Below are 15,607 nucleotides of genomic sequence, written 5' to 3'. Positions count from 1 at the left end.
TCATAGTTGAAGTGTACCTATGATTAAAATTACAGGCCTCTCATCTTTTTAAGTGGGAGAACTTGCACAATTGGTGGCTGACTAAATACTTTTTGCCCCACTGTAAACCCATGTGTAATCAGTATAGTGTAACTATACTCATATTAAGTAATGTATAATCAGTATACTGTAGCTATACTCGTGAATTCTTAACTGTGTTATGTCATAAATACACAAACATAAGATACGAGAGTTGCATAAATAAATAGCTTACGAGAAATTAATAAGCCTAGCTATACAATTTAAAACCAATGCTGCTGGTAGACCTAGTTTTATGCAACTAAGGGCTTTATTCAGTCCTTATAGCGAGAGTTACGTGATTACAATTTAAAAACAATGTTCCCACGTTAGCGGAGATTGCATTCACGGTTAACACTGCATATGTCAGCTCAATCGGAAATTACTTTTAAAAAGCTATCGCGCAATCCGTAACGCTTCAATGATACAGATTGAATAGAGCCCCAGGAAACAATTGTACTATATACTTACTAGTAGCAGTAAGCCAACATATTTGTTGTATAATGCAAACAAGTACAGGAAAAGATGATGTTGACAATAATTCACACATCAGTTTTAGGATCATCCCATAACATTTTAGTGTACGAATTCTCCCAGGTGGTGTCAGTGTTTTCCCACTAATATATAGAAGGCCCTTCGGTATGCTCAAATGGATTTTGAGCAAGATAACGAGAATGGCATCAGACAGAACAACTCCAGGTCAAATTTTTGGGAGGAAGAGAATGTGTAAGGATTCCGTAGTGAGGCCAGGTTGGGGTCAATCGGAATTGACGGCAGTCAATTTAGGAAGCAAACTTAAATTACAATTCGAAAATTTGAAAAAAGTCAACTATTTTCAAATGACTTCTCAATAAACTAAAAAGTAGAAACAATTCATTTCAAAAGTTTTTCTATTTTTGAATTTCAAATCAAAATAACCTAAAATTTGAATTGACCCCAAACCTAATGTAGGCCTATTACAGTTTAACATACTTTCATTTACATGATCTAACTATTTCCTTCCTTCCTTCTCTCTCTTTCTCTCTCTCTGGTCAAAGCAGACAGAATGAACATCACTCGTCTCACTGCAATCCTTCTTTTGGCTATCACTCACGTCACTCAAGGAGAGCTCATGCAGCAGTGACCAGAACAACAACAAATGACAGCAACGAGACAATCAGCATCGCTCAGCCTCCCTACAACCGCCGACCATGTCAGAGGACGTGCCACAACAACAACAGTTACAACAACTTTGTCCTTCAACACCAATTCCCGGCATAAGTGGAGAAGGTACCCGACTGACTACATAGCTTATAGATAAAAGACTACAAGTAACGTAAACTCACGTAAACTCGTACATCGCCTTGGTCCGTACAATTGCCCTTATTTTAGCACCCAAAAAGTAATACTTCCAGATCAACTGTAATGTCAATACCATTGTAAAGCACAATTTCTCCCCTTTCCAACAGAATCAATTACATGACCTAAACGCTGCCCGGTTCTGCAATTCAAGCAGGCAATGAGCCCCGTCGGGTCTTTTTAAAAATGTTGGGTGGGGTAGCGAAACTAAGGCGTGATAGTGAGAAGGAGAGATGATGTGTGGGAAAATAGCTTTTTTTCACTCGATCTGTCCAACTTATCACCTTATCGCCTCTAAAATGTAAATAAAACACAATAAAGAGTTTATATAATGTGTCATTACATACCTATTTGAAGGTTTGTGTCGAATTTGAAGCAGGTTTTTAGGGCGGTGATAAGTAAACAGCGGCTTTGGGAATGATGATCGCATGCAATGATGACGCAAAAAATGAGAAGGTAACCCCCCCTTACTGTCCATTTCTTGTTTTTAAACGATGAGAGAAGTGCTACACCAAGTGGAGAGAGATTGTATAACAGAAATAGTTGCTTTATGCATGCTGTACAATACGACATGACACGTCACGATGTAACAGAGGGTCCGTTTTTTCAACTTTTCTCCAATACTATAGAGCCATTACCATGTCGATCAACACTTGAATAGAAACCTAGTTCACACCCCTGATTTTGAAGTCAACACAGTCGCTACAGTCCCATTAGTTTTCTTTGTAGCCTCGTTTGAATGTTGCGGTTGCGCACATTTGCACGGAATGGGGTGAGTTTACGTTATATATTGTTTATTGTGTTTTTTTTTTTTTTTACCTTTATTTAACTAGACAAGTCAGTTAAGAACAGATTCTTATTTTCAATGGTGGCCTAGGAACAGTGGGTTAACTGCCTGTTCAGGGGCAGGAAGACAGATTTGTACCTTGTCAGTTCAGGGATTTGAACTTGCAACATTCCGGTTACTAGTCCAACACTCTAACCACTAGGCTACCCAATATTTGAGGAAAACAGAGAAACTACATGGATTAATAACAGTAAGTGCAACATTAACATCTGGACTAAGATTGCTAGGCTAGCTAAGTGATAGTGAGCTAGCTGTAACTAGTGTTAAATATATTGTTTGAGAAGTTGGGATCATTACCCTGAAACACACTACACCTGAAGAGAAACTGCCTCTGCGGAAGAACCAGTACCAGAAACACGACCTTGACGTCCAGCAGATCTGCAAAGGCCATGGCACCAGCCTGTGGACCCACCAGGGCACGTACAACCGCAACAAGTTGAATCAGCGCCAGGCCGCTTGCTGTGTACACGGTTTACATCAACACGTCCTACAAGAAGTAGGCTAGCATTCATTTTAATGTCCCAGAGGGGAAATTGTCTTAGAGGCAGAGTACTGCTGTAAACAAAATACATTCAACATAATACATACATTGTCTCGTACAGCCACATGCATTATACATATTGCACACATACTGCAGGTCCTCTTGGCTGACGAGTTTCTGCGTGTACTCCCCAGCCTGTTATCGTGGCCTGTGATGTCATCCGTAACCGTTGTCTTCCTGGTTACTTTGAAAGGTATCGCCAGAAGCTGCCTGACAGGAGAGCTCCTCGCTATCGCCCACGTGGCTAACACGGTAACGCCTAGTTCTAGAATTGTTCTTCATAAAATCTGATTTTAAACGTAACCTTAACCACACCTCTAGCTAACGAACAGGAAAATAAAGGTAGCTATATTTGATTATGGATGGTTTTTACACAAATTACTTCAGCTATTTGCTATAGCCCAACAACATCTGACCTCAACACAGAAGCAAGCTATTGATAGCTAGCTCAATTCCAAATGCCAGTCCTACAGTTTCCCACAAAACATGGCTAGCTAGCGAATGTAAATCAGTTCAAAACCAACATCCAACTTATTCAAATTGTCACCTTACAATGCATACAATGGTATTTTGAAACACTATCTAGCTAGCTACTCCATTGTCCAAGCTACGGTATGACACATCTCAAACTGCTGAGAAAAATTTCTAGCCGACGTTACAATTAAACAAACAGCGCATCTGTCTGTTGTGCATTGACTGCAGTGTGCAAATGCATACTTGTTAGCTATTTTTCCCCAACATCGGACACCCCCTAATTTAGGACACTCTAGAGGTTAAAGGATTATATCACATCGAGCTCAACATTTAAATGGACTGGAAAATGAAGGTAACTTTTGCAACTACAGACAACCTTCTAGCTAATTAGCTGACCACCGATTTTCATTGCAATTTATGTACGTTGGGTTTTGAGAGTTTTCAATTTTTTGGGGACACGCTGTATATTTAAACATTTGACTGTACGACAGACCACACATCCTTTAAAATCAAACTTTTTACCTCCTAAATGTAGCTAGCGGATTTCACACAAGTCATGTTTTGTTTTATCGGAAGGCTAGCCAACTATCTAGTAAACACTTCGGATACGAGGTTGGTCACTATTTTTGTATCAAAATTAAACGGACATATCTTGTAATTGAACAAAACAGTAAGGTGGCCAATAATACTGGACATATTTTTTTGCTAAACCGTTTATCAAAAATCTGCTAGTCGTAGTATTTCCACTGAAATGTTAAACATGCTAATTTCTAACACGTTAGCTAACATTTTTACAACACCAATAATCACAAAACATTGATGGCTTGATCACAAGATAACAGTGTTGAAGGTAATATGTCTTAAAAGCTGTTGAATATGCCGATAATACGGGTTGCTACTCTATCATTAGAAAAACTCACCAGTTTTTAACATGCATAACACATTCCGCTACGCTCCTTCTCCTGTCTTCTGGACATTTTAATCCAAATGTGTGCTGATCAACAGTGCCAAATTAACAACTGCGCCATGTGTTGGACATTTGTCAACATCTCTGCCATGCATACCTGTGTGAAGTTGGATACAACAAGGACTAGCCACAATATTGGAATTTGTGGTTCGCTTTCAAAATTAAAGTCCCCCATTGAAAGTAATTCAAACGGATACATATAGTGGAATCATGCCATATTTGAACTAGATAATGATTACCAAGATCGGGGTGTTATATAAATTAAACAAAATGCAATAATTAGTTAATTTCAAACTGTGAATGTAATAGCATTTAGAATTGCATTGGGGACAAACGTACACTGAACATCTTCAGGTATGGATCGTGCACCCATGAAATGGATTATCAGCCTACTCAGTGACACAGAACACAAATGTGTAGAGTTTACACAAATATTAGCATCTTAGTTCTTATTGCAGGACTTTGACTATAAAGCCTATTGTGGGTATTCAACATACATCTTGGACTGTACAGCCTGAGCTAGAGATTGTGCACTCATGACATGGGGTATCAGCATTCCAGTGCCAGTCAGAGAACACAACTATGTAGAGTTTACATAGCATGCCCTGCTGAAGGACTATTATGTCGAATAGGTGGTTGGAGTTCGTTAGTCCCCAGTGCAGTGTTGCTGAGTATACCGGTAGCTAGACCATAGACTGACTGCTGGTTATGTATCTGGTTATATATATTTGAAAAGTTGTATTCAAAAATACCTTGCTTGATAAACTAGTAGGCAAATTTGCCAGCCAAGCATTTACAGCTAGTAGAGTCATTTTGTTTGTGGAAGTGCATTAGCAAAAAGATTAGTCCTTTCTTTATAACAAAATGCAATTTACCATTTGGCTGTCTATTATATCACAGGGTCTCCCCGTTAACCCCACCTCATACGATTGCCTGCTGAAAAACACTTATTTTGTTGATGTAGAATAGACATGAGATTTGAAATGAGTATTTGGTTTAATTTGGCATAAGGATGTAACTCAGTTGTCCTGATACAAGCATCCTATTCTTGTTTAGAGACAAAAAATATTACTCAGACTCAGAAGTGACATATTAACAGTATGAGTAGCATGATGATTAACAGTCATTTGTTGTAATCTTGTCTTATCATCTTTTGTAAACTTTTGTGTTTGAATGTGGACTTGAAACCACAACCCTGGTGCTACCTACTGAAACTAGAATCTAACATGTTTTTTTCAACAAGAATCAACCTCAGTGATCTCATTCACACTAAACTACTTGACTGTAATGCCAAATATCAGGGTTAATGTGTAACTTAGTCTTTAGACTGAATCAGCCTCCAGAGGGAGCCTCTTGACCGTTCATTCTAGAATATGAGTATAGTATGTGATGTCTGGGATGCCAGACTACAATATGAATGTTAGTTGTGTTCTCGTGTGTGTCACTGAAATGCTGATACCATGTCATGGGTGCACAATTGCTGGCTTAGGCTGTACAGTCCAAGATGTATGTTGAATACGCATAGCAGGCTTCATAGTGAGCTGATTTCCCACAGTCAAAGTCTTGCGCTAAGAGCTAAGAAGATAATATTCGTGTAAACTCTACACAGTTGTGTTCTGTGTGTGTCACTAAGTAGGTTGATACCCCATTTCACGGGTGCACGATCCATAGGTTAGGCTGTACGTTGCAATATGAATGTTCATTACTCAAGGGTAGTTCATGGAGCCATCTTCTTAGCCCTTTGACCTCCTCCTCCTCGCTCTTACTTATAAAGTACCTACATTACAGTGGCACTATGCAAAATAGTGTTTTGAAGATCTGTTTAGTCATGATTGGGGCGGCAGGGAGCCTAATGGTTAGAGAGTTGGGCCAATAACTGAAAGGTTGCTAGATCAAATCCCTGAGCTGACAAGGTAAAAATCTGTTGTTTTGCCCCTGAACAAGGCAGTTAACCCACTGTTCCTAGGCCATTGTTGTAAATAAGAATTTGTTCTTAACTGGCTTGCCTAGTTAAATCAAGGTTAAATAAATAAAAAATGACTGCTCATACCTTCACTCTTCAGACTCCTCCAGAGGGAGCCTCTAAACCACATATTTGGAATTGAAGTTATGCAAAAGGTAACTTAATATACAAGTTGTGTTTATTATGGTCTATGCATAGTAAATAAAGGTATTCTAACTTTAAAACCCATCTGCTTGAACCTTAGTTTCTTCAAACCATTTCACACTTTTGTTGGATTCGATTTAACCTGTTGTTGTTTTCTATGATTCCCCATTTCAGCTCAACGTTGGAAGCTCCAGACACATTGATTGCTCAAGGATATCCAAAGTCCATTGATGGTTAAACATTAATCATTGTAATAAAATGCTCAACGGAGAAAAGGAAAGAGTTTAACTTATCTTCAACAGACTCTCCATTTTAAACATGCTGTAGCAGCGTTCAGGTAACAATTTCTATCTATCCATTAATTTATAAATGCATATGATGAGTTTCATTCCATAATGCTATATATCCATTTTCAGAAATGTTGGTAAATTCACTTTTATTGTTTCAAAAATGTTGAAAGAGATTGGTGTGGTGTGTTTTTTCACTATCTAATCATGGCATGGGGTTGTTCAATGACTGACATGTTTTTCTTTAAAATCTATCACTTAATGGTTTCATTCCAGAGAGACAAAACATCATGTTATAAAAATGCTATACAGTATCCGTCAAAAGATTGGACCCACCTAATTATTCAAGGGAGTGTGCAAAGCTGTCAAGGGTGGCTACTTTGAAGAATCTCAAATGTAAATATATTTAATTTGTTTAACACTTTTTTGGTTACTGCATGATTCCACATGTTTTTTCATGGTTTTGATGTCTTCACTGTTATTCTACAATGTAGAAAATAGAAAAATAAAGAAAAACCCTTGATTCAGTAGGTGTGTCCAAACTTTTGGCTGGTACTGTATGTCCGCCTCACTCTGCTAGGTTTTACAAAGTCAATTTGAACAAATAACAAAACATTTGATATGAACTGTACAAATTATACATTTGTGACATTATTTAAATAAAAGTATTCAATATAGTAATATGATATCTGTACGGTATGTAAACCATTTACATTTAACATTTTATCCAGGGCAACTAACAGTAGGTGCATTCCTCTTAAAATAAATAGATGAGAACCTCATTTCACAGTCATATATATATATATATATATATATTTATATATTTGATACAATCATTCCAATCCAGCTAAACAATGGATATACAGATTTCTGAGAAAAAAAAAGAAAATGAATCATACACATCTAAAATCTATCAATACAAAATCTAAGAACAGTAATATTTTACACACACATAAAGTGACCCATAAGATATAATTTCTGATGAAAAAACACCACTTAGAAAAATGTGTAGATATAGAGATAATATATTTAGATATGCTAGTCTTGTCATCTGTTGCAACAGGACTTTTTAGATTCACCACATCCTTGTTTTGGTCTGTAATACATCTCTTCTTCTTTGGTGAGGTTTAACGGTGGTTGGCATCCAATATATGTTGCATTACCACCACCAACTAGACTGGAGTATACAGTATATATTCATTATACTCTGTGATACAAAATGGGAACAGGAAAAAAACTACCATGCCAACTAACCCTACACTCATTAAAAACCCACAATCCTATTCCCCTATATAATCCTACACCAGGCCTACCGCCTGGGAGGACGGAACACTACCACTCATCACCCGCTGCAACGCTTCTGCAGTAAAACTTCTCTGCAGCTGCCACCACAACCTCTACCTTCTATAACTAACGTTCCATTTCTGCAGTAGAGTTGATAACCATGGCTATGGATGCTAAGACCTCACTGAAGCACATATTATTCCTATCACCTCCCATTGGCCTACTCACCGGAATCCTCTCAGTATCCCTCGCCCTGTACCCATCATCCTCTACCACTGCCTCAGCATGACACCTTCTGTACTACTCTGACCCTGGCAACCTCAACCTGCCATTCTCTCACCAGACACATCCAACTGCCAGCATACCTATAACAACGTAATGGGTTCGGGACAAAAGCTGTCACGGGATAACTGACACATCCTAACTTAACTTTGTCGGGTAAAAACTCATCAGGACAGACAGTCTTCCCTGTCACCACGCTCTCCACCAGGTCTGCTTCGCACCAAACGTTGGGCAACACATACACCAGGAATCTTCCATTTCAATTGCTCCTCAACACTTAATGCCACCCAGTTATAACTCCTTTCAATGGCACCATGCTCCGGAGTTCTTGTCCCTAGGCGCTTGGTTCGGAGTGCCCACTCCCTCTGGACAAAAAGACCATCATGAGTCTACCTCAAGTTACTTTCATTGACTCAGAAGTCCCCTACCTCTTCTCCACCCAACCTGACACCACACATGGATCCGCCAGAAGGCAAGGATCCATTCTCTCCAAAGATCTCATTCCAACTCATCCTCATCATCATTGGGACGAGGCTCAACCTCGACCATCTTCACCACACCTGCCACCGCAGGTAATTCATCGTCAGTCTTGACAGATTCATTTTCGTCCTCCACCCAAGTGTTGTGATTTATCCAACGTCCTCACTTTGACTTCGGTATATTTCTTTCTTCCTCAGTTCCCTTTCTGTCGTCAGAATAAATTGTTTTTTTTTGTGAGAAATCAAATGTATATGAATTGCTGTGTTTTCACACATGGATGTCAATGCATAATTCATTTTAAATATCCTCAACGAAAATGTGTGATACAAAGTAAGTTCATGGTATCATGTGATTTTTAAAAATCTTAATATTTGTTTTTGTAGATTAATGAACTGTGCGTTTAACGGGACCTGGATTTATGTTCCCTGTCAGGTGCATCATGGGACCTTTGATTCAGCAAGTCTGTTTGTTAACATTACTCATCTTCTTTAATGCCTGTTCATCTGTTGCAGGTAATTACAATTACAAGTAATATTTTGTCCATGTTAACATTTACCTACACCTACAACTTAAGTATAATAAATGTATGTTTGAGATTGACTGCATTGCGGATCTAAAAATCACCTTGCATCTTAAAAAACAGTAAAATATTATTATATGTACGGTAGATCAATCAGATTTTCCTTGCGTAGCACAAAGCCTTACAAATTCTTGAATCGCTCAAACATTTGTGTCATGTTGTATTCAGCACGGCTTTCTATTAAGTAGGCTTATAGATTTGTAAAACAATGTAGATGTCTATTTCTTTGGTATTAGTGGTATATATAGTAGTATGATATACACTTTTGGTGAAACGTTGTGTAAATGTCTTGATACATGTGCAAATGTCTTGATATGAGCCGCTCTTATGTTTGTCCTTCAGACTGATATTGCAACACTTTCTCGTCTCTCCACTCAGATAAGCAGCTTGTTGTCCCTCCTGACCCTGTAGTTACCTCTGCTGGTCATGATGTCATCCTTCCTTGTCATCTCTCTCCTCAAACCAGTGCTGTTAACATGGAAATCAGGTGGTTTAAGGAAGGAGAATTCGCTAGCCCCCTGTACCTGTATGATGGTGGAAAGGTAACAGAGGGGAAAGGCTATGAGGCTAGAGTGAGTGTGTTCACTCAGGAGTTGGAGAAAGGCAATATATCACTGCTGCTGAATAATGTCATGGCTTCTGAAAAGGGAATCTACAAATGCCATGCCAGCTACATGGACTGGATTCAGGAACTGCCTGTTGTGCTACAGGTTAAACGTAAGTAAATATGAACTTACTCAGTAAGAAGATCATTTTAATCCATTACTGTCTAGTGCAGAATCATCAAAGCAGATCAACAGAATGTAGAGTATTTTATATTTCACAATAGGGTAAAACTATTCTTTCACCTGTTTCTTTACAGAGCAGGGCAGTGTCCCCAGGATCTCCATGAGGAAGCACCACAGAGTGTTCATCCAGCTCAGCTGTAGCTCAGAGAACTGGTACCCAGAGCCTAACATGTTGTGGACAGACAGCAGTGGGAAGGAGATCACCTCAGCAGAGACAGAGAGACCCAAACAGAAGGAGGGGGGCGTCCTGTACTCTATAACCAGTCACATGAGAATAGGGATGGACGAACTGGAGGGGGTCACATGTGTGGTGATTTCACAGTACCAGGGAACCAAGATGGAGTCTAAACTGCAGATGACTGGTGAGTTTAGGAACTGGAATATACTGTAGACCAGGAATTGACAACTGGCAGCCCCCCTTGTGTTGGACCAATTTGACCACCTCCAAAAAATCTAAATTTACTGTTTAGAGATGAATAATAAAATACTGGAGGTGAAATTTATAAACTTGGTTGTGCATCAGCAGTCACTCAATTATCCCATGTCATCTATTTTATTATTTATTTGTAAATTAGTCTAGTAACCAGCTATCTAAACATGTAGTAAGCATAGTTGAATTATTGATTGGCGTGGGGCCTATTGATCATAAAAAACTGCAAACATTTGCCTCCACCTTATGGCAAAATGATCAGTTCTGTTTCTTTGTGGCCCCCACCCTCATCACAGTTGCACACCCCTGCTGTAGACCAATGCCTTTAACAAGTGGTCTATGGGATGTTAATAATGTGTAAAGTTCAGACTCAAGGTACGGCTTATATAAGACAAAGATTAGGTTGGAGTGTGATTAGGTAACATTTGGAAAAATGTGGAATGTTGAACCTTATATAATTTGCAGGACTAATGTATTGCAATGGTAATCAAATCTAATCTTTAACCCTGCTTGTGTTACAGAGGAATTCTACATGAGCAGTCTGCCTGACAGGGTGTATATCTCTGCATTTATGATTCCTGTGTTTCTGGGACTGCTGTGTATTACTGCATCTGTGCTCTCCTTAATCCATCAGAGAAGAGGTCGGTCTTACTTGTTGTTAAAATATGATATCAGGTTATAATTATAGATCACCATGTTTATTAGTAGGTTCTATGATTCAACATTGTTGTAGGCCATTTCAGATGTTATTGGAATTAAATTCCATATACTTTCATTATTGCATGCAATACTGTTGTGCAAGTACTTTGTGCAATGATGACATTATATTTTCACCTCCAGTTGTTCGAGAAAAACTGAAGCCTTTGGGTAAGAACCGATACTGGAAGATGCATTAACTGAGTTTTGTAACACTTTTGAAAACACTAACATCTCAAGTTTCATTCTTTATAAATAAATAAAAAGCAATTGTCAAAAAGGAATTAAAATATCAAGTAATATGCTGTATATAGAACTCATTTACAAATATATATTAATATTATTATTGTTTTTACAATAGATGATATGAATACAAAATTAAAAGCTATGGATCAAGGTATGCAATATTTATATTACCTATATACAGTATTTCCTTAAAATGAATCATTTCAAACTGTTTTAATTCAAACCAAAATAACAACTTTCCTCTACTGTATATTACAGAGCTCATCAAAAAGACAGAGGAACTCACTTATAAGGATAAGTTAATGGGTACGTATTATGTGTTTTACAGTTGATGGACCATTATTTTTTTCACAAGTATTAAAAGTGAATTGATACAGAAACATGATTTTGTATTTTCACAGGAATTACTGAAACAATCCCAGACTCTGGTAACTATCGGCTACTTTCACATTAACGCTGCACAAACCTCAAGTGATTTGTCATCTAAGCATATAATCCATGCAGTTTCTTTTTCATATATACAGTGTGGTACCGAATTATTGACACCCTTGATAAAGATGAGCAACAATGACTGGATAAAATAAATAATTCAGATACTGAGCTATGTTTTATGTTCAAATAAATTGGAAATTATATTATTTTATACTAATACAATTGCTCAGAGAAAGAGATTTTGTTTAAGAACTACTCTTTTTTTTCAAAAATGTAGATGTCAAAATTATTTACACTCCTTTTTTCAATATGTTTCAATACCTAAACCTTGCGAAGATTATGACACTGAGACTATTTCTAAAATGTTTTTTTTTAGTTGGAAAACACATTGGGAGGGATCTCCATACAGAAACCTTCCAGATATTTGATATAGTTCGTCTGGACTTCCCTCTTCAATTCAAACCATAGGTTTTCAACGGGTTTCAAGTCCGGAGACTGACATTGTCGTGTGCTTGGGTTCATTGTCTTGCTGAAAGGTCCACTTGCGGCCGAGTGTCAGCCTTCTGGCAGAGGCAACCAGGTTTCTGGCTAAAATGTCCTGGTTCTTGATAAATTTCATGATGTCGTTGCACCTTAACTTGGGCCCGAAGACCATTGGAACAAAATAACCCCATAACATCAATAATCCACCATATTTTATAGTAGTTATGGGGTTATTTTCTGATCATGAATTCTAATTTCGTCACCAAACCCACCACAGGTGTACGTGGCCATATAGCTCTATTTTCATGGAATCTGAACAAAGCACTGGTTCCAATCCAAATGTCAATGTAGTTTAGAAAACTACAGGCTTTTACAATTCATGGATGAAAATCGAGCTCTTTGGCCACATGTACAAGTGGTGAGTTTGGTGTCGAAATGAGAATGTGTGAGCAGAAAATATTACTTCTTAGCAGGGTCTGCAATTATTGACACCCTTGATAGTGATGAGCAATAAAAACTGTATACAACACAACTCAGTATTTGAAATGTTTATAGAATTGAAAAAGTAATTATTATTATTTATTGTCAAAAAGGTAGGGGTCAAAATTATTGACAATTATTATTGACATCCATAAAGATTCTTATGAATAAAGTAGTAAAATGTTTAGTATTCGGTCCCATATTCCTAGAACGCAATGACTACATCAAGCTTGTGACTCTACAAACTTGTTGGATACATTTTCAATTAGTTTGGTTATATTTCAGATTATTTTGTGCCCAATAGATATTTATGGTAAATAATGTCTTGTGTCATTTTGGAGTCACTTTTATTACAAATAAGAATAAAATGTGCTTCTATACACTTCTACATGCTACCATGATTAGGGAATATCCTGAATGAATTGTTAATAATGATGAGTAAGAAAGTTACAGAGGGTCACATATATCCTAAAGACATGCTAATGTTAGCATGTCTTGGGGGTAATGTTCTCACCCATCATTATTCATAATTGTATCAGGATTATCCGTAATCCTGGTAGCATCCACATTAATGTAAAAGTGTATAGAAGCACAATGTATTCTTATAAAAGTGACTCCAAAATGTTTAAATTCATTTTTTAGTATTCATTTCTATTGGGCACATAATGATCTGAAACACAACCAAAACTATGTTTTTAGAAATATTTTCTATTCTTATTTACAATAAAGGTGTATCCACAATGACTCTCATAACCTCATTGTCATTATATCATTTCAAATCCAAAGGGTTGGATTACAGAGCTAAAACAACCAAAAATGTGTCACTGTCCCAATACTTTTGTATACATATATACTTACATCAATTCCTTTTGTTGTCCCTTCATAGTTTGGAGCTTGATGGTTGATCATGCAGGTAATTATGAACACTTTTATATTTCCTATGTGTCATGAAGTTTGACGCTAATATAATGTGCAGGCACACACATCTATATCATTTTTGTTTCAATTTGACATATGATCACATTTCCTACCACAAATAAGATTATATTGTATTGTTTTTTTCAATAATCATGTTAATTCATTATGGAACAAATATAACATTTTGAAATATACTAATGTTATTGGATTCATATTTTGTGTGAAATGTATCGGAATTCTTTTTAACATTGAAAAAAAAAATAACACAAAAATATTTTCAGTGGATGTGACTTTCGATCCTGACACTGCACATCTCAGACTATCTTTATTTGATGATAACAAATCTCTCAGATTTGGAGAATTAAATGAAAAAAAGGATTGTGAGAATTTCAAAGATAAATGCAAAGGAAGCGGCAGCATGAAGTTTGAAGAAGAACACAAAGAAGAAGACACAGAGCGTTTTGGAGGAAAACCTACAGAAAATAGTATGTTAAATGTTTCAGGAAAAGACAAAGACAAGAAAACTGGATTATTTAACAGGATGATGAAAAAAGGACAAAACAACGAAGGTACTCTGAAGGTTGAGGAAGTACGCAAAGACGAGGCCACTGAGAATTTAGAAGAAAAATGCAAAGGAACTAAAATTAGGTTTAATCAAAATTCGTGTGTCTTGGGAATGGAAGGATATGACAAAGGTACACATTACTGGGAGGTTGACCTGGGGAAGAAGAGCCAGTGGAGTGTTGGGATCGCTCAGGACACAGAGAAGAGAGACAACATCCAAATGTATCCAGATACTGGCTTCTGGAGCATATGTTACAAAGATGGAGAACTGAAAACAGTTGAACCGTCTTCCACTTTCCTTCCCATTGAACTGACACCTGAGAAGCTGGGAGTTTTCATGGACTATGAAGGGGGACAGATAACATTTTTCAACGTGGAGAAAAAATGCCACATACACTCCTTCTATGGCAAGTTTACTAAGAAACTCTATCCATTCTTTGGTCCTTTGATTGATTGTAAAGAGGAACTCAACATCTCACCTGTGGTAAAAAGAGACAAACCCTCAACCTCCAAGAACTGTTAGTGTAAATAATGGAAGATGACAAAGTCAGTGAAAACAGAAAGGTATTTAGAACCCAAAGTATATTATAGACACTTAAATTTAAGATGAAAATGTAAATCCTAAAATGTTGTTTAGCATGAAAAGTTCAAGCCGGTGCGCCTGGTACCTTCTACCATACCCCGTTCAAATACACCTCAATCTTTTGTCTTGCCCATTCACCATCTGAATGGAACACATACACAATCCATGTCTTAATTGTCTTAGGTTAAAGAAGGATTTTTAAGCATTGTCTCCCACTTTTATCTAAACTGGTATAACAGGTGACATCAATAAGGGATTATAGCTTCACCTGGATTCACCTGGTCAGTCTATGTCATGGAAAGAGCAGGTGTTCTTAATGTTTTGTACACTGTGTTAATCTATTTAAATGTAAAGTCTTAGTTGTTTTAATTACAATATGTATGACAATATAGAATAATTGACTCACTCACTGTAATTATGTGTAATATTCTGTTTAAAAGCTTTTCACTCACATTTTTACAAAATCTGTAAAAATGTAAACAGTTTTGTGACAATAATAAAAGGCATTTTAATAAAAATGTGTCATGAAAAGTCCTTGTATGTTAGCGGATATTGGTTTAAAGGCCCAAAGGCCTCATTTGCTAAGTATTATTTGTTTTTACATTTATTAAAATGTGTGTTCATCACAAAAAAAAACATGTTTAATTTATAAATCCAAAAATGTATTGCAGAATTTATGTAAATTCCATACTTTCATTTCAAGTTCACGATTTATAAATCACAGGTTCCTGTAGATGTTATAT

The 15,607-nt window shown here is 37.0% G+C and overlaps 1 protein-coding gene across 4 annotated transcripts; it reads left to right on the top strand.

Moving 5' to 3' along the window:
* Positions 1-6,447: 6,447 nt before the first annotated feature.
* LOC139415932 (butyrophilin subfamily 2 member A1-like) lies at positions 6,448-15,500 on the top strand. Of its 4 annotated transcripts, XM_071164118.1 has the most exons (12): positions 6,448-6,668; positions 6,895-7,014; positions 9,097-9,176; positions 9,623-9,961; positions 10,107-10,394; positions 10,984-11,103; positions 11,303-11,329; positions 11,520-11,555; positions 11,663-11,710; positions 11,806-11,832; positions 13,686-13,712; positions 13,999-15,500. In XM_071164118.1, coding segments are annotated over exons 2-12 (1,800 nt in total). In that variant the 5' UTR covers positions 6,448-6,668; positions 6,895-7,012; the 3' UTR covers positions 14,805-15,500. The 4 variants fall into 4 exon arrangements, with proteins under 4 accessions (XP_071020219.1, XP_071020220.1, XP_071020218.1 ...); XM_071164119.1 differs by lacking the exon at positions 6,895-7,014; XM_071164117.1 differs by lacking the exon at positions 6,448-6,668 and having other exon boundaries at positions 6,765-7,014.
* The last annotated feature ends 107 nt before the right edge of the window (positions 15,501-15,607 follow it).

Source organism: Oncorhynchus clarkii, chromosome 9, assembly GCF_045791955.1.
Source record: "Oncorhynchus clarkii lewisi isolate Uvic-CL-2024 chromosome 9, UVic_Ocla_1.0, whole genome shotgun sequence".
Taxonomy (NCBI): domain Eukaryota; kingdom Metazoa; phylum Chordata; class Actinopteri; order Salmoniformes; family Salmonidae; genus Oncorhynchus; species Oncorhynchus clarkii.
The sequence above is the reverse complement of the archived record's forward strand: the minus strand, read 5'-3'. Positions and strand labels throughout refer to the sequence as shown.

Excerpts from the sequence above, each read along its gene's own strand:
- LOC139415932 (XM_071164116.1), top strand. The coding sequence starts at position 8,641 with ATGGATCCGCCAGAAGGCAAGGATCCATTCTCTCCAAAGATCTCATTC. Across the intron at positions 11,711-11,805 it reads TTATAAGGATAAGTTAATGG|GAATTACTGAAACAATCCCA; the intron begins GTACGTATTATG and ends GTATTTTCACAG. Across the intron at positions 13,713-13,998 it reads CTTGATGGTTGATCATGCAG|TGGATGTGACTTTCGATCCT; the intron begins GTAATTATGAAC and ends AAATATTTTCAG.